Source organism: Nymphaea colorata, chromosome 6 (genome assembly GCF_008831285.2).
Source record: "Nymphaea colorata isolate Beijing-Zhang1983 chromosome 6, ASM883128v2, whole genome shotgun sequence".
In the NCBI taxonomy this organism is placed as follows: Eukaryota; Viridiplantae; Streptophyta; class Magnoliopsida; order Nymphaeales; family Nymphaeaceae; genus Nymphaea; species Nymphaea colorata.
The window spans coordinates 18,687,076-18,712,049 of NC_045143.1; the positions used below are offsets into that span (position 1 = coordinate 18,687,076).

At 36.9% G+C, this 24,974-nt stretch overlaps 2 protein-coding genes across 2 annotated transcripts; one reads left to right on the forward strand and one right to left on the reverse strand.

Moving 5' to 3' along the window:
- Positions 1–6,045: 6,045 nt before the first annotated feature.
- On the forward strand, positions 6,046–8,703 carry LOC116256611 (glucan endo-1,3-beta-glucosidase 8-like). Its single transcript, XM_050078465.1, has 3 exons — positions 6,046–6,402; positions 7,570–8,615; positions 8,680–8,703. The coding sequence occupies exons 1-3, from the start codon at positions 6,090–6,092 to the stop codon at positions 8,701–8,703; spliced, it is 1,383 nt and encodes a 460-aa protein (XP_049934422.1). The 5' UTR covers positions 6,046–6,089.
- LOC116256703 (transcription termination factor MTEF18, mitochondrial-like) lies at positions 8,599–15,715 on the reverse strand. The gene is made up of 2 exons (XM_031633121.2): positions 13,348–15,715; positions 8,599–8,753 (listed from the first exon to the last, which is right to left on the reverse strand). Exons 1-2 carry the CDS (start codon positions 15,398–15,400, stop codon positions 8,734–8,736), a joined length of 2,073 nt encoding a protein of 690 aa, XP_031488981.2. The 5' UTR covers positions 15,401–15,715; the 3' UTR covers positions 8,599–8,733.
- Positions 15,716–24,974: the final 9,259 nt, after the last annotated feature.

A 24,974-nucleotide genomic window follows, 5' to 3' on the forward strand; every position in this document is an offset into this window, starting at 1 on the left:
GTGCACAACAACAATTACATAGTAAAATACATATTGCTCAGTAGCCCCACACTGAATAAAAAAATGATCTATGGAGCTAAGGAATTAAAGCAACAATTACATGCAACAAGAAAGTGAATCACATGGTGAGGCATATAAAGATATAGCAGTAGTTGCATGACATTTAGTTTACTGAATTTCGTATTTAGTTTCATGAATTCTATATCTAAGATGAATTAAAGGTGACTTATGTAAGATTGTACTACATGAGACAAATGAACATGTGATACTAGTGTATTATGTTAAGGATACAACAAACTATCACATTGCACAAATATCAACTTAATTTTTTTTCCAAACTTATTGCATCAATAACACATTAACCTTCAATGTGTTAAGGCATGGATGTTTGATAAGATGAGCCAACCTAGACCTGACTAAATCTTGTGCCCACATGAGGTTGACTCATTTAATAAACAAGTCGAGCTCGAGCTTGTATTAAAACTCTATGTATCAATGAGTCGAGCTCAAGTTACATGAGAGCTCATTTAAACTCAACTTGGCTTGTGTCTTCCCTGTTTATTTATAAAGTTTCACACACAGAGAAAGAAAAACAGAATGCAAGACTTGATTTAACATGGTTCAACTTTTAGAAGAGTCAATGTCCATGGTGGGAAACATACTCTCAATCTCTCAACCATATTCATGTGATTGAGAGGTTTCTTTTAAATATTCTTCTTGCTTTACATTTGGATCAGATACTATCTTTATCAATTTTTTACAGTTGCCAAACTTGTAGGGATTGACTTTCCTTATTCTGATCCATTTGAAATTGTTTCAATTATCAATAGATTGTTGTCATCATCAAGCTGACACCCTTGATCTTCTTGTATGGTGGTTGTATCCTTAACATCCCCCCTCAAATTGAGGGGAAGAGGGCAAATGCTCGAATTACTTCTAAGAGTTTCAACTCGTGGAAAGAGGCTCAGTGAACATCAATTTCTATGTGCTTAGATCTTCAATGAAACATTGGATTTGCTGAAAGGTAGACTCTGCTGATATTATCTCAAAGAAGAGTGTGCACACATTGAGAAGGAATGCACAATTCTTGAAGTAAATATGTTAAGGAGATAACTTTGGTGGCTGCAAAAGTGAGAGCTCAATACTCAACCTCACTGTTAGAATAAGCAACAACGGTTTGCTTTTGAGCATACCATAAGACAAGCAAACAACTAAACAAAACCTCTAGTAGATTTACAATCATCAACACTGCCAGCCCAATCAACATCGGTATAAGCTGTCAAGGTAGTAGACGAAAAACATGGAAGCCTTTGCCCAAGAATGTGCTTGATATACCGAAAAATTCTTTCAACTGCAACCCAATGCAAATTGCAAAAAGAATGCATGAATTGACAAACTTTATTCACCACATAAGAGAGATCAAAATGAGTGAACATGAGGTACTAAAGTGCACTGGCTACTTGCCAGTAGGGAGTAGGATCAGCTAGAGGCTTCCATTAAGAGCAAAGAGGCAAGCACTAGAGGCCATCAGCTTGGATACAGGCTTGACACCAAGCATGTTCTGGTGTGAAAGGAGATCAAGCATGTACTTCCTTGACAAACAATTACTTGAGAAGTTCGATGCACCTCAATGCCCAAGAAATAATGTAAAGAACCAAGATCCTTGACAGGAAAACAAGGCCAGCTTAGAAACAAAAGCATCCACCATAGTAATTGGACAAGGAGATAAACAAGGATATCTAGCCAATCATAGACAAAGAGTGAAGTATCAATTTTCAAACTAGTGAACTCAAGAGCCTCAAGGAACATAGTGAGTTTATTAAACCACACCAATGGAGCTTGTTTGAGGCTATAGATGGTTTTGTGAAGGCGGCACACATAGTCAGGGCATTGGAGATCAACATAGTCTTTTCGGTTGTGACATATAAACAGCTTCAAACAAATCCCCATGTAGGAAAGCATTGTTGATGTCTACCTGTTGAGTAGGTATGTTGCAACTAAGATCAATCGTGAGCACAAGATGAATGGAGATATGCTTAACCACAAGACTAAATGTTTCAAAGTCGTCAATACCTGCCTCCTAAATGAAACTCCAGGCAGCTAAGGTTTTGTAGTATCCAATCGATCCATCAGGTTTCTGTTTAAGTTTATGAATCCATTTGGTGTCAACAAGATTATAATCATGAGAAGGGGGAACCAACATCTAGGTTTGGCTTTTAAGGAGAGCATGAAACTCATGGTCCATAACTTGACGCCAAGAGTTGTACTTCACGACTTGAGAAAAACAGGTAGGCTCAATTTCTTGATCCATTTGAGAAAGAATAGCGGTGGGAATTGGGTGCAAGGACAAAGTATATGTTCTGGGTTCAAGAGAGCTGGTTTGAGACTGGGTGAACATAGGATGAGTTCAAGAGATTGAGGAAGGCGGTGGTGGGGACTGGGAGAGGGAGGAATAGTAGGTTTGGGTGACATTGAAGGTGGGGAGTCAATTGGCAGAGGAATACTAGTGGAAGATGGAGGGTTTTATAGAGGAGCTTTAGGGGGTAACATAGTAGTAGGAGTAGGTAGGGGAGTGTGAACCTGTAGGGTGGGGTTAGACGAGTATGGAGCTGAACTGGGAGAGGTTGGAGCCGCCTTAAAGGAAAAATCTCCTTTACCAAAAATGACGTTCCTATTCACCATGAGTTTTTGAGTTTGCCTGTCATAACACAACATTTGTGCTGATTGTTGCAACCCAAGAAAACACATTTAATGGAGCGAAACTACAGTTTGTGATAAGGTGGCCGTTTAGATAAGTTATAATATAATGAGTGCATCTTGGCGTTTGGACATGATATTCTATTGATAAAATAAACAGCTATAGAGAACGAAAAATCCCAAAATCATTGTGGTACACCAGCATCAGCAAGAACTGTGAGCTCACTTTCAACCACATGACAATGTTTCGGTTCCACACATCCATTTTGTTCATGAGTATGTGGATACAAAACCCTACGTCCAATCCCTTGAGTTTTAAGGTAAGAGTTCAAGGGTCGGTATTCCCTATTCCAATCACTTTAGGAAGACTTAATCTTGGCATCAAACTTGTTTTCAACTTGCTTCTTGAAAGACTAAAAAGCTGACAGCACATCAGATTTATTTCTTAAAATAAAAATCCAAATATAGAGAGGAAAAACATCCACAAAGGTAACATAATATGTATAGAATCAACTGGGGCAGGTCCCCAAACATAAAAAAATATCAAATCAAGAGGTTTTTCCATAGTATTCTGAGACAAAACAAAAGGAACAACATGACTCTTTCCTAACTAGCATGCTTCACAAAGCTTATTGGAATGTAGATGATGTACCGACAATCCAAACTTAGACAAAACATGTCTAACTATTTTTATTGAGGCATGTCCCAAACGACTGTACCGAGTATCTATGGTAGTTCTCTCTCCAACTAGGGATGTAGTATGCATGACGTCATGTGTTGCTAGGTGCGATAAAGCCTGTATTCAATTTTTCCATGAAAGAGAGTTCGCCCGGTCTTGTGATCCTTAAGAACACATTTTTCATAGTGAAACTCAAATATGGCATCATTATCTTTAATAATAAGTGGAGCCAAAAGTAAATTCTATGAAATAGATGACACAAATAAATTTTAGTTTTTATGGAAATCTGAATTGGAAGCTTTAAAACAGGAATTTCCAATAGATGAGATGAACAAACCTGTGTCGTTACCTATCTTTAGTTGTTCCTTGCCCTTGTAATGTGAACTCATGGATAAGTTGTTAAAATCAGTAGTGACATGGTGAGTTGCTCTCGAGTCCGAGTACCATGCATTGTCAAGTTCTTCGAAATTGACCATTGCTGTATGGGCTTATGGTGTCTCTTACTTAAGAAATTGATATTCCTTACAATAGACTGCACTGTGTCTTTAGTGTCAGCAATTTTGACATGTGGTGCGGCTGTTTGCAACAATATGACCTGAATTACCACAACCATGGCACACAAATTGACGACTTGCTCCAGCTCATCCTTGAGTGTAGTTCCTATTGTTGCGGCCCTTTTGATATTTGAGTTGGACTTATTTGGCTACTGGTGGTAATATGCAGTATTAGCAGTGTATTTTGTTTTCATTAGCTTCCAATTCACTTTTATGAATAAAAAGAAGACTAAACAGCTCGACAAGTTTGATTTGTTCAAGTCTGGCGTTCAACAATGTTCTCACGGCTTCATACTCATGGGCTGGTAAACCAGCAAGAATATATTATATGAGGTCATCTTCCTCCACCGGTTTAGATGCCAACATCTACTGATGAGCGATATTTTTTGTTTTGTGGAAGTATGCAACAATAGAGTCTGCTCCTTTCTTCATATTTTGAAGTCGGGAACGAAGGTGTCGGATCCAAGGTCGAGAGTGGGCAGCATACATGCGTCTCAACGCACTCCAACTCCAGACTTCATAAGATATCTTTAAACCAATGATTTGACTATGCACCACATAGGTCAAGGAAGAGATGAGCCACCCAACAGCAACAAATCGATCTTTTCCCATTCTATATATGCTGGATTCAATTTTGCATCCTTGTCGACAAGAAGAAATTTTCAGGACACATGTTAGTGCCATCAGCATATCCCACCATACCTATCAAGGAGGGTAATGAATTGAGATTCCCATAATAAGTAGTTGTCTGTAGACAACTTCACAACAAAAAAATGTTGAAGGCTCGTTGGGGGGCTAGAAGAATAGAGAGAGAACTAAAGATCGACTGTGTCGAGTGAGAACCAGTACCATTTCTGTTGGCCATGGAAAACAAAAGCAACAACCGAACTTTTCCTCAAGGATCAACTGGATGCTTTGATACAATATAAAGTTTCACACATAGAGAAAGAGGAACAAAATGCAAGACTTGATTTAACGTGGTTTGGCTCTTAGAAGACTCTACGTCCACAGTGGGCAAAATACTCTCAATCTCTCAACCACATTCATGAGATGGAAAAGTTCATTTTAAATATTTTTCTTGCTTTACATTTAGATCAGATTATATCTTTATCAGTTTACAGTTGCCAAACTTGTTGGGATTGAATTTCCTTTATTATGATCCATTTGAAATGGATTTCCCTTATAAATAGATTTGTTGTCATCTTCACGTTGGATCTTTGGTGTGGTGGCCGTATCATTAATATTATTAATCTATAGTTGGCATGTCAGTATTTTTTGGTGACTTTTAACAGCTTTTTTGTAGTTTTTATTTTCATTTAGAGAAAAAAAAAAGATGTGAATCAAGTGACACGAGCTTAACCGAGTCAAGCTCGGACTCAGTTTTTTCAGTCGAGCTCAAGCTTTGTCTCATAGAGCTTGACTCAAGCTTGAGCCGAGCAATATGTGACTAGCTTGACTCAAGCTTGAGCCGAGCAATATGTGACTTGAACTGAGCTCGAGCTGGCCAACCTCTAGCTCAGCTCGTTCATTGTACATTCCTAACAGGGGGCGTCATGGCTCCCCTAGGATTTAAAAAAAAAGAAGATAATTGTTATAATTAAAAAAAAAGATAATTTGGCTCCTATAAAAATTTTCAAAAATATCATTCAGCTCCTATAAAATTTTTGAAAAAGATAATTCGATCCACACCCCTCCCCCTTACCTCTCTTAGAAGAGTGATGAATATGCAGATTCCTATTGGTGGAAAGATGTTGGTGAGGCTTATGTGAGCTTCTTAAGCATCAATATATGGCTGATTCACAACCTTCTATGTTTTTGTTTTCAAATCCATATCAATTCTGTTGTCATTTTTCTAACATTACGAGGGCATTTCGTTATTCAGTCATGACAACGTGTACAACTTTAAAGAAAATTATAATATTGGAGTTCTTCTCTTCTTTAGGAAGATGGACGAGAGTGACCCAAGCTTGAAAACATTCTACTCTCTCTCTAAGATGCAAGTTAGTTTAACTAGACGTACATCCATTGCTTCCGGCCAGCCAAAATCATCCTTTTCCGGACTCAACCGCAAACCAAGAAATCTCTCTTCCCTCCTCTCTCTTTCTCGATCGATGGTAGACTTAGAGAAACTCCACTCTGTGAGAATTCGGTTCGTATTCATGACCCTCATTGTAGGCGAGGCAACGCTGGCTGCAAATATTGTTGGCGTCAACTGGGGAAGGATGGCAACCCATCAACTCCCTCCATCTCTCGTGGTTCAGATGCTGCGGGATAACGGCTTCAAGAAGGTGAAGCTGTTCGATGCAGACGAGAAGACCATGAGGGCACTCATGGGCTCCGGCATAGAGGTGATGCTCGCCATCCCCAACTACATGCTTCAGTCCCTCGGCGAGGACTATGGAGTTGCAGAGGATTGGGTCGCACAAAATGTCACCCGCTTCATCCGCAATGCTGGTGTTAACATCAAGTATGGTAACTCATTACTACCGTGATCGCAGTCGATCTTTAGTGGCTTTCAAGTTATTTGTTCCCCACTGTTTCTCTTCTTTAGTTTCTTTTTCTTTTTCTTGATCTCTCTTCTTTTCTTTGGAAACTTTTCCACGGTTGGAAAAAAATGTATCCGTAGATTGGTTTTCTTAAGTTTCTGAATTTTGGAATCAGAGATACGGTCCAATTCTTGTGGGTGTTGGAGGATCAAATTTATATATAAAAAAAACACGCTAAGTTTTAATGGCACGAATGAAGAAACGTTTAAAGCTTGATTCTTTCAGTTAACAATTTTGTTTTTATTTGGTAAGAAACGAGTTAAGTGAAAGAAATCAATAATCAAAATTTGAGTGTCTTTTTGTAAAGTTCTTTAAAAAGATTTAAAAAAAAATCTTCTTCTATTTTTTACTTTTTCTTGATCAAAAGGGATGAAATTATTTGGACCCGGGATCATAAGCATATATTGACCAGACATTCATAGTATAAAACCATATTTATTCTTGTTTTAATGCAATCGGATTTGGACAACCGTTGAATTTGGTTAGAAAATCCAATATCGAATTTGATATTGGTCGGATTCACATCTCTTTATTCAATCCGATCAATGCAATTCAGATTAGGAAATCTCCAGATCATTGAGAATCCTTTCAGAATGTCGCCCTTAGACATTTTGTTGAATCTAAATGAGTTTCATAAGATAATCAAAGCTGAAGCATGAAACGTTACCTTGCCCCAAACTAAATTTTGTTCCTTTCATCTCCTTAATTGGATATTTCTTGCTTGCTTGTTTCCTGGTGATATAACTTAATTCTAGTTAGTTTGGGACGTTGAAAAATTCAATCAAAATTCTGTTTCAAATAAACAGGAAAGTAAAACTAATATGGGAATGCCTGCGACTAGTGACTCTTGGACAAATCATATCAGAATGTGTCAACTGATAGAAATGATATTGTGCAGTCGCGGTTGTGCATAGAATACATAAAATTCCAAAAATTATGTGCACCAAACATAAGTTATGGAGAGATTCAAGTCCAGTTTCTTTATGAGCACCATTAGCTAGGCATTCTTACCATTTTCACACGAACACGCGCACGCACTTTTTAAGATTTTCGACAGAGTTGCTTATAACGACAAATGGACTAATTTCTCAAGGACCACACTTTGTATTCACAATTGAAACTGCTGCAAAGAAATGCTGCCAAACTTACGGCGATGCAATTTACAGGTATGTCGCAGTAGGCAATGAACCATTCCTGAAAGCATATAACGGTACCTTTGCCAGTGCAACTCTTCCGGCGCTCCAGAACATACAAGAAGCTCTCAACAAGGCCAATCTAGGGAACCGTATCAAGGCCACTGTTCCCATCAATGCTGATATCTACAACTCTCCAGCTTCTAATCCCGTACCCTCTGCCGGTGAGTTCCGGCAGGAAGACCGTGGCACTGTTCTCCAAATCGTTCGTTCCTTATCAGAGAATAATGCACCTTTCACCGTGAATATATACCCTTTTCTGAGTCTATATGTCAATCCCTATTTCCCCGTGGAGTTTGCCTTCTTTGATGGTCGTGCAGAGCCCATACAGGACGGTACTGCACTGTATACCAACGTCTTTGATGCAAATCTTGACACTCTTGTATGGTCGTTGAAGAAAGCTGGATATCCAGACATGCCAATTTTGGTTGGAGAAGTAGGCTGGCCAACTGATGGTGACAAGAACGCAAATGTCAAGTATGCACAGAGGTTTAACCAGGGATTGCTCCGCCATGCCATGAGTGGAGAAGGGACACCTCTTAGGCCTGGCAAAATTGAAGTTTACCTGTTCAGCCTTATAGATGAGAATGCCAAAAGCACTGCACCAGGAGCATTCGAACGGCATTGGGGCCTCTTTGAGTATGATGGAAAACCAAAATATGAGTTGGATTTGTCTGGTCACCAGGAGAACAAGGCTCTAGTGAGTGCAGTGGATGTGGAGTACCTGCCTAGGAAGTGGTGCGTCCTGGATCCAGACCAAAAGGACTTGATAAGCAGTAGGGAGGCAGTAGAATATGCATGCAGTCATGCTGACTGCACTGCCCTTGGATATGGGTCATCATGCAACCACTTGAGCCTGCAGGGAAATGCTTCTTATGCATTCAACATGTATTATCAGATGCGGGGTCAGCATAGTGATGATTGTGATTTCTCTGAAGTTGCAGTGGTGACTGATCAGGACCCATCTGATGCGACTTGCAGGTTTCCAATTATGATAGCATATGGATCAGCAACAGCACAAGATAGTAACCTGATTAGGACACTACTGAATTTGTTGGGAGTCTTCATGGTTCATGGCATGTATCTGTAATCACATGTGGATTGAAAGCAATGACAATTTCAACAACATAATTCTAGAATTACATGAAGACCAAAATTTGCAAGATAAATAGAATGCATTAAAAAAGTTAACAGTGAAATTATTATCTTTGGCACAAACTCCTCTTCCAATCTGAGAAATAGCCCTACAAAAAGAAAAACGGGACACGTTTGCTGTCAATCTTGCAGCTCTCTCACATTGGCATGTAAAAGCAGTGTTTAAAGGGGGGATGTTGAGTATTGCCGTGGCTTTCACAACAGTTCATAACTCAAAGTTTTGTATAAAAAGTAAATAACTGCAAAAAAAGGAAAAAAGTTATAAAGGTTTCACAAAATTGTAGAATAAAGACCACTCATATTCAAGGAAGGGCGTCATGAGAATATTGAGTCCCCATATAATCATTTTTCTCTTTCTTCCAAGGGAGGTCTCAGAATTTTAAAAAGTGGAAAATGGACTAAATGAAAAACTATCAAAAAACGTATGTAACCATATACCCTGTTCAATAAGTGGTAACCAAAAAAAGATAAATCACATACTAAAAGATATAAACGAGAATATGTTAAAAATCTCAGGCATATCTTAAGATAGTACTCTCAATGAGCAATATTTTGAAAATAATTGACAGTGGTTGGCTTCAGAATGACAATAATATTGTGGTACTTTCAAAGAATCAGCAGCATTGGTGACTGTCTAAAATATTGATTTCTGTTTCAACATAATAAATGTTTCTCATAGCTCTCCATGTTTCTTGTCTTCTTTTTGTTGTACCTAGAATACAATGTCTTAACAAAAAAAATCACTCTGAAATATCAGTGGAAAATAATTTAAGGAAACAAGAAAAAGACAGTAATTTCCTATTTTGAAATAACTCCCAGCCCAAGGTAGTTTGTCCATAACATAGCATATCACAAGATATGTTAGATTACGAGAAAAATAATATGATACACCCTGAAACTAGTTCAAGGAGATTTAACCATATTGTCCAGGTGCAACTTATGATAAGTCTCTGAAGCATAGACTACAGTAATGTGTATCTTATGTTACACATTCAAAACATTAATAAGCGAAAAGAAAAACCTTATTTTTAACTTAAGACTACACGAATTTCTTTAGGTTGAATATTAAGTTCGTCATGGAATAACACTTTTACATATTTAAATAAAATACAAAAAGAAAAGAAAAGCTAATTTATGCAACAAAATAATAGCTTTAAAGGTCTTTCATGTAAGAGCATGCATCTAAGACTCTAACCTCTAAAATAATAGATATTAAGTTTTATAACCATTACGTCATCTCAAGACTCCAAGGAGTAAGCCATAAAGAATAAAAGCATATCCATTTTGATGGTTTCCAAGTATTGAGAGTAATTTAAGCATTCAAATTTAATATAATGAACTTGAGCATGTTATAGGTAGGATATGTTTGTCACTTTGTTATGTTAATGCAATTCATGTTTCCCACAGAGAATTTTTTGCATGATGGGCAACTACATCATACCTGTTTTTCCATCAACTTTAAGCTACAAAATCTATGAAAGGGTATGATCAACTAAATAAACTTTTAAGTTAGGGAAATGCAAGATCATTAACATCCTTAAAACTGTTGTATTTGAATATACCATCCTATCCATTCTAAATATGTCACTGCTTCTGTTCTATCAGCTATCCTCATGAGTTCATAATACGCACTACCAATTAGTTGCCATACAAAAATTGTGGGAACTGGGTACAGAAGTTCCAGGAATTGTTGAAAGCTTTATATGCTATGAACCAAAATCCAGGCCTGCTGCAGATAGAATGCAATAACCAATCCAATGCTTACTAGATCTAGGACAGAACATGATGGAAAAATTAGAACTGAAAATGAGTAGCTCATCATCTGGATAATCCATCGAACATTCAAGGAATTAAGATCAGTAAACAAGAACTCGAGAGTCAACAGATCGGATTTGAATCAGACATACCCTTAACTGTGACAGCTTTTTCGAATATTCACCAAATACAAACAAAAAAAAGGTCATATCCAAATCTGAATCCAAAATCTGGTTTCACAATCTGCATCCAATTTTTACATTCATACCCAAATCCAAATCCGAATTTTGAACCAAATCTGGCTGATTTTTAAAATGTAAGAGAAGTGGATATAGGATATTTATTTAAAACTAAATCTCATCCGAATCCAACTCTGATCAGATATTTACGTATGCCTGAATCATAATCTGATCAGATGTCATTTCTCAAATCTGAATCCAATCCAATTTCTTAATCGGATATTAAGTTTTTTTCCATACCCAATTTTTTCAGAACGATTCAGTTGGATATCCAATCCAAATCGGATAGATTGACATCCTTAACAAGAACTAACGATTTGATATAAGAAGCAACTTATAAAGGATGGCTGTCTTCCTCAATCAATTATTAGTTTTAGAATAATTTCATATCCTCATCTGATCATAACAAGGAAAACTGTATTTCAGTCACAGAAATACTGTTTTCCCTTCTCAGTGTTTCAAAATCCATTTGTGAATATGATGTCAAAGGTTCAAACATACTTGTAGACAAGTTCTAGAACCTGTCAAAATAAGCTATTTCAAGAAATGGTTTATAGCAACGTTCTACATATCATACAATACATGTATCATAACTTCTGTCATGGCCAATGTATTAGTTACAGGGGGTCATGTACCCATACCACATCCATTTGTGTAATTCAGTGCAATGCATAGGGGTGGTAGCACAAGGGGCAGTCAAGATCCAATTTTAGGTTTTGACTTTTGAAGACCCCCTTACACCTGACTCTTAGACACCCTTAGGAGTTGAGTTTGAGAGAAACTGCTAATTTTGAAGGCAGATTTGCGTGTGGAAGATCTATGTGCTGGGGAAGATGTTAAATTTGAAGAAGATGATGCGAATGCCACTGAGAATGATGAATGATTATATTTTCATTTGTTATGTGCATTGAACAAGTTTAAATTGAGAATGATGAATGTTGAATTTATTTCCTGTTGCATTATGACATTATTGTATGTTAAATTGATGAATGTTCATCGCTATATTTAGGTGTGACATGTTTTTGTTAGAAAAATATTTTTCTCGATTTTTTTAAATTTTCCTGGCTATTTCTCTGTTCTTTCTTATTTTATAAACTTTTTAGTATTAAAAGAATTATGAGTTTTTATGGTACGTTATGATGCACATCTAACCATTGCCCAACCAATACACGTCACTTTACAACGTTGGTTCATACACAATCTTTTACCTATACTTCCATCTTCCTATGGCAGCTCCTCCATATGCCACACCATCTAATTTCATTGTCAAACATAGTGTTATCCATACTGTACAATGCAGACATGTATCGTGTGATATCATACAGGTCAGCATGACCTATATGGTACGCCTACCATACACAATTTCCTTGTGTATTGTAGGTGTATCGGTCATATCATACGATGTGGTTGTCGTGCCAAAGAGTATGGTCAATGCTCCTCATAACGTATAATATGGGAAAATTTAAAAAAAGTAGCCCCATGCCTCTTTATGTCAATTTTCTTTAGAAATCATCTCCCCTCTATTTCTGAAACTTTTGTGCTTTGGAAAGGAGAATTTGTTCCCGTTAGTTCGCGAGAGAATGAAAATGATGATGAATAAGATGATTATCGTATTATTGATGATAATCCTGATATTAATCACAAACATATTATCACTTCAAATTTGGCAGTGAACCATTATATATTCTGATTTGATGTAAAAGAATTTAAACTTTATATTTATTAAGTTATTACTATGTGTTATTAACATATTATGGATTGTGAATGATGAATCATTAATGTTCATTATGTGTGATCATTTTTTTTATATACAACACAAGTTTCATGATTTTCCTGTTTTTTCTGAATTTTCTCTATTTTTTATTTTTTATGAATTAAAAAATAATTTTGCAATGTGTTTACGATTTGTTACAGTATGTCATGATACAACATATAGATCAGCCTAACCGATACATGATATGATAACACTTCCAAGCATAATTTTGAAACCAAAAAGAAAAGTGGCAATTTTATTAACTTCTGACCTTGAGACGAAACATTGCCCAAAAAATAATTACATGAAGAAGCCAAGGTAACAAAACTCTAGCATGATATTAAGAGCTATAGAACTGACAGCAATTTGCCTGCACGTGATCTTCCAGAATTTTAGAGCAACTCATTCAGTTCTGTCAATCCTTCTATGTTAAGGTAAGAATTTGGCTCCTTCCCCAGCAAAGAGACAGGAGCATGATAACATCCTATGTAGACCATCCACCCCTTAATTTTCCCAAACCGAAATCTCAAATCCAGAGATGACTAAGAAAGTGATGGAGAAAGCAAGAAGCCACAAAGAAGCAATGACCTCATGAGAAAAAGGAAAAGATAAAACAGAAAAAGAATCAGTTTTTCAATTGAAATGCAGCACAGACCTCAAGAATATAACTTACTTGGGCAAGCAAGAAGCACTTCAAGAATCAACATGGACACACCTGAGACTAAATGAATCCTACGGTAATAAACAATGGCACCCTTAGATAGAAGATGTATTACCTTTTAACCTTTCCCACACTTGTAGGCCTTCTGGATGAACGTTTACAAAATGCTTCACAAATCGTGCATCTGAACAAGCAAGAATTGTGCTTAAAGACAACATGGGTCTGACAAAACCTCTTTCTGTGAGCCAGTTATACATTGAAACCCTGAGTTTAATCCTTTCAGGATCATAGCAAAGAAGTGATGGAAATGTGACTATTGTCTGCAATGGATAATTTAAACTATTTACAAGAATGTCAATTTTCTTCATAATGACATCAGAAGATTGATTAAGCACTGGAGGAGATACTTTGATCATTTTAACAACGTCTTGGCAATCCATTCCCGCTTTCACAAGGCAATCAAATCTTTCCTGCAGCTCATCTCCCCTTCCACGGAATCGCCTGAAGGCTACTGCCATTTCATCTGAATTCTCTGGAAACCCAAGTCTCAGCAAGAACTCCGTCTTTTGATATCGAGCTTTATCCTCCTCACCAGTCCCAGGGAGGGGTCTCACCTTTCTCCCCTTAACCCATTGACTCAATTGATTAGGATCCTCGAGAATAATTGTGCATAGCCTCTTTCTTCCCACGTTCAACTCTGACAGCAGCACACAAGCTTTCTTGAAACAACATGAACCCAGAAGCTGTGGATGGCTGCGAACAATTTTAGCAATGTCCTCTCTTTTCATCTCAATTTCATTAAGGAAGTGAATACCCTGCCAGAAATTCTTTACAAAATTTCCAACTGCAACTTCAGGGAACTCGAAGAGAATGCTCATTATCTCGTTCATCCTAAGGCCTGATTTCAGAAACAGAGTAATGAGTGTATAAGTCTTACTTCCAGAAGCGTCAAATAAAAATTCACAGTGCTTCCTAAGAAGTTCACCCAGATCCTTCTTGCTGCAACCAAATTCTTTAAGATGCTTCATCAGCCGAAGAATGTTACTCCAATCATATGAGCTCTTCTCAGAAACACACCCACCAAGCCAGTCATATTCTATCCCCATATCTTTGAATTCTTCAAGAACCTTTGCAAAGCTCGAGTTTACATCACCGACCAAAAGTAAAGGGCATGAGACAATAAGCTTAATTATAGTACTGGAGTTCAATCCTAGCATTTCATAAGATCTTATCTTGGACTGTAAGATTCCATAATCATACCTAAATACCTCCCTTGCTTCCAAATATACCCTTCCCAATTTAATGCGAGGGACACCATAGTTGCACAGAACATGATAATTTTCAAGCAATAGCCGATCATCACAGAGGAACAACAGACCTTTTGGAAGAAATGGAGCAAATTCCGAGGGCCTCAAGCCTATACTTTCAAAGAAAGGTTCAAATTCATTGATGGGATGGTAGCGAAAGAACCTAATCAAGGCATGTTTTATTTCCTGTTCATCTCCAACAACAGAAAGGAGTTTCCGAATGAAATCCGGTGAGTTCTTGCTCATGTGATCTGCATCAGTAAAATGCAAACCTCTGGTGCAGTGTAGATAGTCCAGAACCGCATCTTGAGCAGCATCCCGTCCTTTCCGAGAGATGCGGCCAGGGTTTTGTTCCACAGAAATGGTGATTTCACGTGGAATATTCATCTGGGCGGCGTCAAAAGTGTTGGTTCGACGAAACAAAAAAGCGTTTCTACTAAAACTCAAAGCTTTCCCAGGAAACAGCATGCTGCCCGAAGCATAAACTTGTGACCTAATGCCCTCTACATCATAGACAGCGAAGCCAAGCAAGCAGGCAGGCCTAAGATTATTGAAAAGGCTCAGTGTGAGGGCCCTTCCAGGAAATAATGTGTTCCTGGAGAAACTGTGAAATCGTCTCGGAGAGTTTCTGCCTTCAAAGACAACCCTTTCAACAACACGATCAGTCCTAGTATCATTAATAACAAAAGGGGTTGGCTTCAAGATTCGTTCGCTATTAGAAAGCACGGCCGTTCTAGTTGCCTTCTCGAGCTCTGCCGAGTAATTTCTCTCACAGGAAAGTGACTTCTCAGCAATATAGGCGGCTCCGACATTGTGGTAAGAACGTGACCAGCCCATCGAACGAGAGAACACAAAGCCCATCGAAGGAGAGAGCAGAAGGAAAAAGAGAAAGGCATGAGCAGGCGGTTTACCAATCAAGAGCTTGAAAAGCAGAACGCCCAGACTGTAAGCATCTGCTTTCTGTGAAAACCACTTGGGGTCAGTTACCTCTGGCTCGTGCTCGGCAGCCGATTACAAGGTTGGCAGATGGTGCAGCAATCGTGGGTGCGATCATTCAGGTCTCTGCGACAGGGAGAGAGAGGGAGAGGGGCACTCAGAGAGTGTGCAGAGAGAGGCGAAACGGGGAGGGAGGGGCTCGGAGGTAAGGTTCGGGGAAGGGAGGGCGGGAAGAGAGAGCGGGCGAGAGGACGGACCCGACAAAATCAAAGCCCGGTCTTGCCGCTGATTTCAGCTTCTTTGGTGAGCCCCAGAATTACAGAGCAAATTTATGTGTTTTGTTTTCTAACCACTTGTATGGTACCCTCGAGAGTCTGGTTAAAATGGACGTACTTATTCTGATTTGGCATGGCAACGGCATAGCTTTTGATCCTAAAACTAAAGGAAAGGAAGAGGCCACCATATATATGGTAGATATTTCATTTAAGACGAGGGTGGTATGTATATATACATATGTATGACTTTATGCATTTTTCGTGTAAGTTATGGAGTATATCATTATCTAGAACTATTTTGCATGTCAGTGGAAGGATATGATGATGTGATATTCTTATGAAGGTATGCACACGCACGATGAGTCCTAAATGTATGGTTCACCGGAAAAGTCTAATGTATGGATCATCGTATTTGATTTAGATAATTAACTTATGTATTCCCATTGCAATGTTCAAAGGAACTGGGCAAGTAATTCCGTCTCCTCGAGTCAGTCTGACTGGTCATTAGAGAGTGAAGCCAAAGTATTGTTTATGCACAACTAGGTTAACATATATGTGAAAACTACATGTTTCAATTTGGGTTTAGCTATATCTGCAATGCAAAAGCTTTTAGTATAAGGATACTTTCTTGACTTTGAATAGAAAATGTAATCTCATTAATCGAAACATTGTATTCATCATTATTAACTTAATTGACTATTGTAAATACTAAGTACTTTCTATCTTATGCAAGTTAGAGAGGGCAAACCGGAGCCTTTATGTGCTGAATTTTATTATGACAAACAAGTTATAAAAAAACAACTATCATAATATGGTAACAAGTGGTTGATATCCCTTGATTCATAATCTAGTTTCCAATGTTTTTTCAACATTTTTAGTCTCGAAATGCCAAATTCCTAACCCTTGAGCAAAATTGGAATCTCTAAATTTTTTCCTAGACTCGAGATCCAAATCTCAACCATGATTCTCTCTATTTCAGATCCATTCTAGACCCATATTTTATTTTCAGATCCACATTAACCCAATTCTATCTTGGCATTTCATATCCAAACTATGTCTTCTTATCAATTCTGGATATGTATTCTATTTTCAGATGTATTTTCAGCTCCATATCATGTATTCATACACATTTTGGATCTAAATCATACTTCTATATTCATTTCTGATCCACATCATGTTTTCAGATTCATTTTTCAGCTAAATCCATCCATCAAGTTTGGTTCTAGCTGATTTCTCTAGATTAGGTCCACATCTGGGCTCTTCCATTCTTTTGATCCAATCCCAACCTAAATCCCAGATTCTTTGACCTATATCTAGCCTTGATTCCCAAGTCAAATCAAATCCTAGCCTTTTTGTCCATGTCTAGTACCTCTAGGATCCAAAACTGAGCCTTAGATCCAAAAGTTCGACCACATATTCAAAACTGAGCCTTAGATCCAAACTCTCTGTCCAAAATCCAAACACATATCCAAAATAGAGTTCAAGGTCCAAATTCAAATTCCATAGTTCTATCTAAATCCAGATTTAAATACAAGATTCAAATCCAAATCCTTATTAAAAAAAACAAACAAGTTATTAAAAAATAATTCCATGAAAATTGCAAGATGTGCATAAACCTACTCTAGTCTTTCCTTTTGAGTTTTGATTTGAGTTTCTATAGATTAAATAGGAAGTCAACGAGCTTATGGAGAATACAAAAGATTCTGAAACTTAACATAATCATGGAAATATTTAACAAGATGTGCCTTGAATCCCTCAATCCTTGGAACTCTCACCTTAAAAATCAATATAAACCCATGTTTCTTCTCTTTGACACACATGCTAAGTGTTAGAGCTCTCCCACTACACTTTAACTCCTTGAGCTGTTGAACTCTTTCCTCCTTCAACCTCTCTCTCTCTCTTACTCTTCCCTCTTTTCATCTCTTCTATTTTGATATTCTTTATCTTCAATTTCAAGCATCTGTTTCCAATAGGAACAACCTTGAAGGAGTTTGTGGTGGACTCGTTGAGATCGTCTTTAACCCATCAGAGCCACTCTCAAGAAGTCTCTTTGCGTGGAAGAGCAAAGGAGTCATCTCCTCTTCAAATCCATTGTCACAAGGTATGTAGACGTTATTTTTTTGTCTCTCCCTACTTAATAGCAAGTTGATGAATGTCTTAGCAATTTTCAGATTTCTCTGGGGCTAAAGACCCTCCTTGGAGTATCGGGAGCATGACCATCATTCTTTAACTAGGCATCCACAGTAATATAGGTCAATTTATTATCTTCAATATGCTAGTTATGGAACATCCATCATATAAGAAAAGAAGAAGAAATTTTATCCATCATATAAGAAAAGGGGAAGAAAAACATAGGCATGGAGTTCCCTACAGGACTACACAATGGCAACTCAGATAGGCATGCTACACTGCAATCTAACCAGTGAGCTCAATCAAAATTACAAGCTAAATCTGATGAACAAGGAACTTTGGCAGGAGTACCTTCCTCTAAGTAAAGCTAATCAACAAGGAATCAGTAACAACCCCTTTTCCGGTATATAGACAAATGAAAATCAGTGCGCCTCATTACATATGGTTCACTAACAAATCTGAGTAACCCCCTATGTCTGCCAAGATTCTGTAGGAGTTGACCCGTACCATTTCAGCCCCAATTACTATCGGGTACATTGGTTATCAGTTATAGTAAAGCAGATAAGCAAATATTTTGCAAGAAAAATGCGGAGACCAAGAAGTTTAAAGAAAATAACCATGCATCCTAAAAGGAAATTTCAAGTGAAATAAGCATCTCACAAGTACTATGTCCAGTTGCATATGCTGAATCTAGAAACCAACTTGCCCCAAAAGGTGCCTTCTTCATTCTAGCAAACCACCAGAAACAAGCTGAACTGGACATAAATGACACAGTTTTCATAAGTGAAAATGGTACTTTCAGAAATTTGCAACTGTAAAAGCAACTTATCAGAAGCACTTGATTTAACATGCCTTGAGATGTCATTACAGAATGAACATATCTAATTTCTATGATGAATGCAAGCATTTACTTCCTCAACAGAAAAAGCCTCAAGCTATTGACACCTTTAACTCTTCTTTTTCTTTCAAGAAAAAGAAAAAGAAACATAGGTGACCATTATCAAAGAAAAGCTATTGTAACCATTTTTTTCCATAATCAATTAAAGATTGATGATCAGCGGCAGAATTTCTTGTAAAATTTGCAAGGCCTTTGGGGGTTAAAGAGTCCAAGAGAAAATTCTTAATTCAGACACAATTAAAATACTCATTAGACAAAAGTGCCATGCCTGTGTGTGCATGTGTGTGGGTGCACGCATGCACCTGTGACCTAGTAGGAGGGCCAACATTATGGGTGGAAGTGCACCAAATAAAACTGGTTTATAAGAGACACATGGTCCCCAAAAACAAAAAACATGCCAAAGAATAAACAGTAAATTGAAACACACAAAATACAAAAGGTTTGCCACAATGAAATTGAATCATGCATTGAATTATCATTTGTCACCAAAAGATTCCTCCTTGCTTTCAAAACTACAAAAAATACATAATCACAAACAAACTACAATGCTAATATGTTATGAAAAACAAAATGAATGATTAAACTTTAGCATTAAACAATGAACATCTTGCATTTCGCATGAATTGTCTTCATCATGAATTCAACTCTTTGTACAAACTAGTGCTTCAATAGTTTAAGAGTGGTTGAACATGGATAGTCATTAATGATTCTTCCAGTTATACTGAATGTAGACTTAGATGCAACTGTGGATATAGGAATTGCTAATATATTTTGAGTCGTTTTGGATAAAGCTCTACATTTACTTTCATTTGCCTTCTACCAAGCAATATATTGAAGTCTTCATTAGGCCGATGTCATTCTATTGAATCAATTAAATATGGTTCCAGATATGTGCAAGGTACTTGAGGAGATGTAGAACTCATGTGATATGTGAAAAAGACATCTTTTAAAAAATCTCTATCTTCTTCACTTTCTAATATGGTGTTGTCTGCATTTTCATTTTCTTCATCATTTGTACCATACATATTTTTAGGGGTGCACAACGAGTCGAGGTACATGAGCTCGACTCGTAAGCGAGTTCGAGTTGGATCATTAGTTAAACAAGTCTAGTTCCGGCGGGAAACTTCTTTTTCAGCTTTAACTTTTGTTTTAGGGTTTTCTTTTTTGTTCTCCCTCTCTCCGACTCCGACTCTCCCTCTCTGGCTCTCTCCTACTTCTCCTTCTCTTCTTTGTCTACTCTGCTGCAGCCTCGCATTTCACCATTTTCTCCTCTGGCTGCCTCCTGTTTCGCGGGCGATATTTTGTTTCTTCGTCGGCATTCTGTTTCTCCAGTGACATCCAACTCAAAGGCCGTGCATCCTGCTCCGACGGTGTCCCATTTCTCTGGCGTCGTCCTGCTTCTGCGACGTCCTTCTCCTCCTTCGACCACCTTCTCTGTTGTGGTTGTTTCAGGTATGGCTCTGCCGTCCATCTCTCTCGCTCTCTCTCTCTCTGTGTGTGTGTCTCCGTCTCTCTCTCTTTCTTTGTTGCTCTTTCTATGTCTAAACCTGTGTTTGATGGGTGATTTTGGTTTCTCTGGTGTCATGTAGCTGTTCCGGAGATCTGTCGCCATTCTGGTGACCTGCTGCTTTGATCAACGTTGAGCGTCTTTCAGGTACCTTCCTTTGAGCTCCTACCTTTGAGCGTCTCTCATATATTACCCTGGTTTTTCTTTTACTATGCTTTTATTGTCTTTTCTTCTTCTTCTTCTGTTTGTGCTTCTCTCTATTTTTTTACATTTGTTTCCTATTTCATTTCCCTAATCTGTCTAACAGATGCGCTTTTCCCTCTATTATGTTCATTTCCCCCTTTTTATATTCAAATTGCACATCAATGAACTACGACTGGTTGATTACCATCATCCCCCTATTGTGTTCATTCTCCCCCTTTCCCCCTTTTTATATCATCATAGCATATTTTCTTTTATTTTCTTTTATACTCTGTTTTCAAGCAAATCGGTTGTATACATATTAGTTTTAAAGGGTATTATTTATAATTAAGTTTGATATGCTATGATTAGTCTTGATTCACCAAATAATATCTTTGTCACAAGATGTAAGTATATGCCGAAGGCTCAATGAAATAAATAGAGTGTGTTTCTCATTCTCTACACATGGCAGGACTTTCTTTCCCTCTTCCCATTTTATTACTTGCAACATTTTTGCTCTGTTTTATTCTACTGCAACTCTATTCTTTCAGAACGAAACTAAGATAAAATTGAGACTATCATTTGTTCTCGTATCAATTGAACACAAACCAGAATTTTGCTGGTCAATTGATAATAGTGAAACTTAGTTTGATGATGCATGAATTGGCTCACATGATTAACAATAAGGCACCTTCTTGGTTTTATGGAAACCAAGTTTTACGGAATCCTAGTTAAAGACTCAGTTTTAAAAACTTAGTTTAAATGTATGAATAACAAGGTACATGGGGGAGGGGCAAAAGTTAGTTTTCTTTAAAAACATTGGAGAGTTTGGTGTATAAGACCCTTTGCGATCTCATCCAAATGTGCCTCAAATGCATATTTTCTTTTAATTGACTATATGTATTTCTTTCAGGTTGATGATGAATCAAGTGAATATATATTATTAGAATGATTCAAGTTGCCTCTTGATAATGCTCGTTTTTTCTCGTTCTTTTGTTTTCTTCTTTTTCTTGATCTAATGTGATTCTAGTGATTGTTTTTGTTGCCTCTTGCAGTTTTCAGCTTTGATTTATGATTCTAATATATCTGATATGTTGCAGCTGCCTTCTCGTATTGCTCTAACTGGCGACATTGTATCAATTGGCAATCATAAGGTATTCCTCTAGTCTTGTTCTAAGCTACTCAAAAATTGTTCAATCTATACATGTGTCTGATGCTGACAACAATTGTTGCATGGTTGGCTTGGACACAAGTGTGCTGACTTCTGAGCTATATGATATGGTTATGAGCATTCGTGTGGGTATATGGTCATGAGTATCACTGGAGCTGCTGACAAAAAAACATTGAAGAGAAATAAATGCACAAGAATATAGTGTACATGAACTTAAAAGTGGATGGGAATGGTGATAGTTATTGGAGACAAATAGGTTTCATTCTTCTGTGCAAAACTTTTCTTGTTGAACTTGTTACACGGTTTTGTGAATTGCATATTTTCAGTTCGAGTGGTTGATTCCCACGTTACATTAGTTTGTGTGCAACTAGTCTCTTGTGCCTATATTCATGAGCAAATTTTCTGGTAAAACAGTTTTATTGTGGGATTATTGGTGTTCGCATCTTGTAGTAAGAAACAACTGCATTGCTTAGACTTATCTTCTTCTAACAGTGTCAAATGATGACTAAACAGGTCCAACTTGTCAGGGATTCTCTTCAGGAGGCTATATGTTTGGAGCAGAAAGTCCTTAACCAATGCAACTATGCGGTGTCTGACATTTTCAATTCTTCTAGAATTAAATGTAAAACAAGAAGTAGCAATCTCTAGGAAATTTTAGATGGAAGTGATAATTAAAAAATCTGTAGATTCAATTTGAGTTATGGTTGTGACCAATGTACTTGTAGGTGGTGCGTATAAGCATAGTTTTGAGCTTAAGCATAGTTTTGAGCTCCATTGAATTTTCAATGGTTGATTATTTTTATTTGACCAACCACACGTGGTATGAAAATAATTAAGTTAACTTTTTTCCATAGTTTTAGTATGGAAGATTCTGCAATACGCTTACTGTATGTTGTACTTGAAATTTTCAGTATTTCAGGTTCACCTTCTGATTGTGTTGTCAGTTGAAGCTTGAGGAGTGTCTGCTTCTTAACCCTCTTGAAGTGAAAATTATAGAACGTTCAATAATCGTAGCTAGGAAAATGAGCATTGAAATTTGAATTTATTGGATAAATGATCTAAATATTTTGGCTGCTGATAGGTTATATTTACACTTAAGTAAACGAGTTTATTAAGCTCAACAAGTAAACGAGTTTATCGAGCTTAATCGAGCTCGAGCTCGAGCTCGACAAGTGACTATCGAGTCGAGTTCGAGCCAGTATAGTTGAGCCATATTCGAGCTTGAGCCGAGTCGAGCTCGTGGTCTTACTTAGTCGAGCCGAGTTCGAGCTGACTGAGCTCGGGCTCGACTCGGCTCGTGTTCAGCCCTACATATTTTTGTACTCAACATACAATTCATGAGGACTGCTCTCTATTTTTTCATATTATACCATTGTATCAACTTCATTCAAAGTCCCAATCGCATACTTCAAATATCTCAATTTGAACCTAGGATCTAAGACAAATGCAATTGCAATGAGGACATTGTAGTCATTTTTTCAATATTTGTCAAATTTTTCTTGCATTTTCTATGTTAATGACCTTATATAATCATTGTCTTCCACACGATGTCTACGCAAATGTTTGTGTACCTTCTGTATTTATTCAAAAACTACATTAACTGTTACACATCTAATGGCAGAAAAGATATTTTTAACATTACAAAATAACTTCAAAAACTAGCACAATGAAGTTGCATAAGGCCATTCATCATTAGAAAGTAAATTTATACAATTGAGATCCATAGAAGCCAAATGTTAAAAGGCGTCTTTATAGAACATGCATCTCTCAACATAACATATGTAGAGTTCCATTGAGTTGGAACATCATAGGTTAATTTCTTTGTGCCATTCAAGTCCAGTGTTCTTATACAATTCTTAAAGTATATAATCGCTTTGGTGGTCCCTTTACATATTTAACACTTTCACGAATTTTTAAAATTGTATCATGCAGATCGAATATGCACACCACAACGAATATGCAAATGTTGCCCTTTTACTGGAATAAGATTTCTTCTTCCTAAGTTCTTTTTCAGTGTAGTTAATGCACAATTATCCTTCGAACAATTGTCAGCAGTAATAAAAAATAACTTTGACTGAATGTTTCATTTAGAGATGCATTTTGATAAAACTTCACACAAGCTATTTGCATTATATGGTGGAGGTACATGCATAAAATTGAACATATGAAAATGCAACTTCCAATATCTATCAATATATTATCCCATCACACATAAATAACCCAATGTTTGCTATGAAGTCCACATATCAAATATCAATAAAACTATTGCATAATTATTTATAAATCCTTCAAATCACATTTTCTTAACATTGGCATAATATCTGTTTTCAATGTTCTTCTAGAAAATGGAACAAACCTTGTATAACAAGCTTAAAGAAGTTTGTTATGATATTTATATTATACCAAATTGCACGAAAGCTCATGTACTATTACACACTTTGACATTAGCTTTCTTAATAGAGTCAATGTCAAATTTTTGTATATATAGAAAAGTTGCACTAGAGTCACAGTTCTTTGTTTTTTTCATTGATTTTTCTATTTAAACATGATTTTAGATGCCGACTTAAATGACTAGTTCCAATAGCATTGCATCATTTCAGTTGTTTTCTACAATGTTTATTTTGGCAAATTATTTTCTTTTATATTTAACCAATGTAAAATCAATCTATACTTTTGAAGTCATTTTTCTCTTGGAGACAACTTCTCTCTTAGTAGATGAGTATGATTCGATTGATTCCATAATAGGAGTTGGACAATATTCTTTATCAAAAAAACTAGAAGACATAACTAACATAAGTTGAGGTGACCCATGTAAATAACCAAGACAATAAAAAGAACCATAAGATGCACGATAAATAAAATTAAGATAAAAGAGAAACAATATGGTTGTAGTAAGATAGAAATTATTCAAAAAAAGAAGCAATGTGCAAAAATGCTCCAATATTTGTCCTAGTAAAGAATATGTTGAAGAATTATGATAATGCTCCAATATCTAGTTGGGTGCCAAATCTGATAAAAACAACATATGATCAGAATTCAAAATCATATTATAGGTGCCAAATTAGTTCATAACTTCAATTCGTGATGAAACAACACTAAAGAGAGTTCTGATATGGTGCAACACTAAAAACAGCTAGCTAGCAAACACATTTCTATGACAAAGACTTGTCCTATAGGCAGAGAAGAAAATTATTTATCAACGATCCCCATGACAAAACTTCTATGTTGTTCTTATAAACAAGTAAATTTCGTTTCCATGATCTTTAACAGCCACCACCCATGAAAAAACACAAGGCAGCAATAGAAAAAATCGATACAATGTTCGCCTCAAAGGTCAT

Bases quoted from the DNA above. Each gene is read 5' to 3' on its own strand.
- LOC116256611 (XM_050078465.1), top strand. From the start codon at position 6,090: ATGACCCTCATTGTAGGCGAGGCAACGCTGGCTGCAAATATTGTTGGC. The intron at 6,403-7,569 runs GTAACTCATTAC...TAATTTCTCAAG, and splicing joins TGGTGTTAACATCAAGTATG to GACCACACTTTGTATTCACA. The intron at 8,616-8,679 runs GTGACTGATCAG...CATATGGATCAG, and splicing joins ATTTCTCTGAAGTTGCAGTG to CAACAGCACAAGATAGTAAC.
- LOC116256703 (XM_031633121.2), bottom strand. From the start codon at position 15,400: ATGGGCTTTGTGTTCTCTCGTTCGATGGGCTGGTCACGTTCTTACCAC. The intron at 8,754-13,347 runs GTAATACATCTT...ATGTGATTACAG, and splicing joins AGTGTGGGAAAGGTTAAAAG to ATACATGCCATGAACCATGA.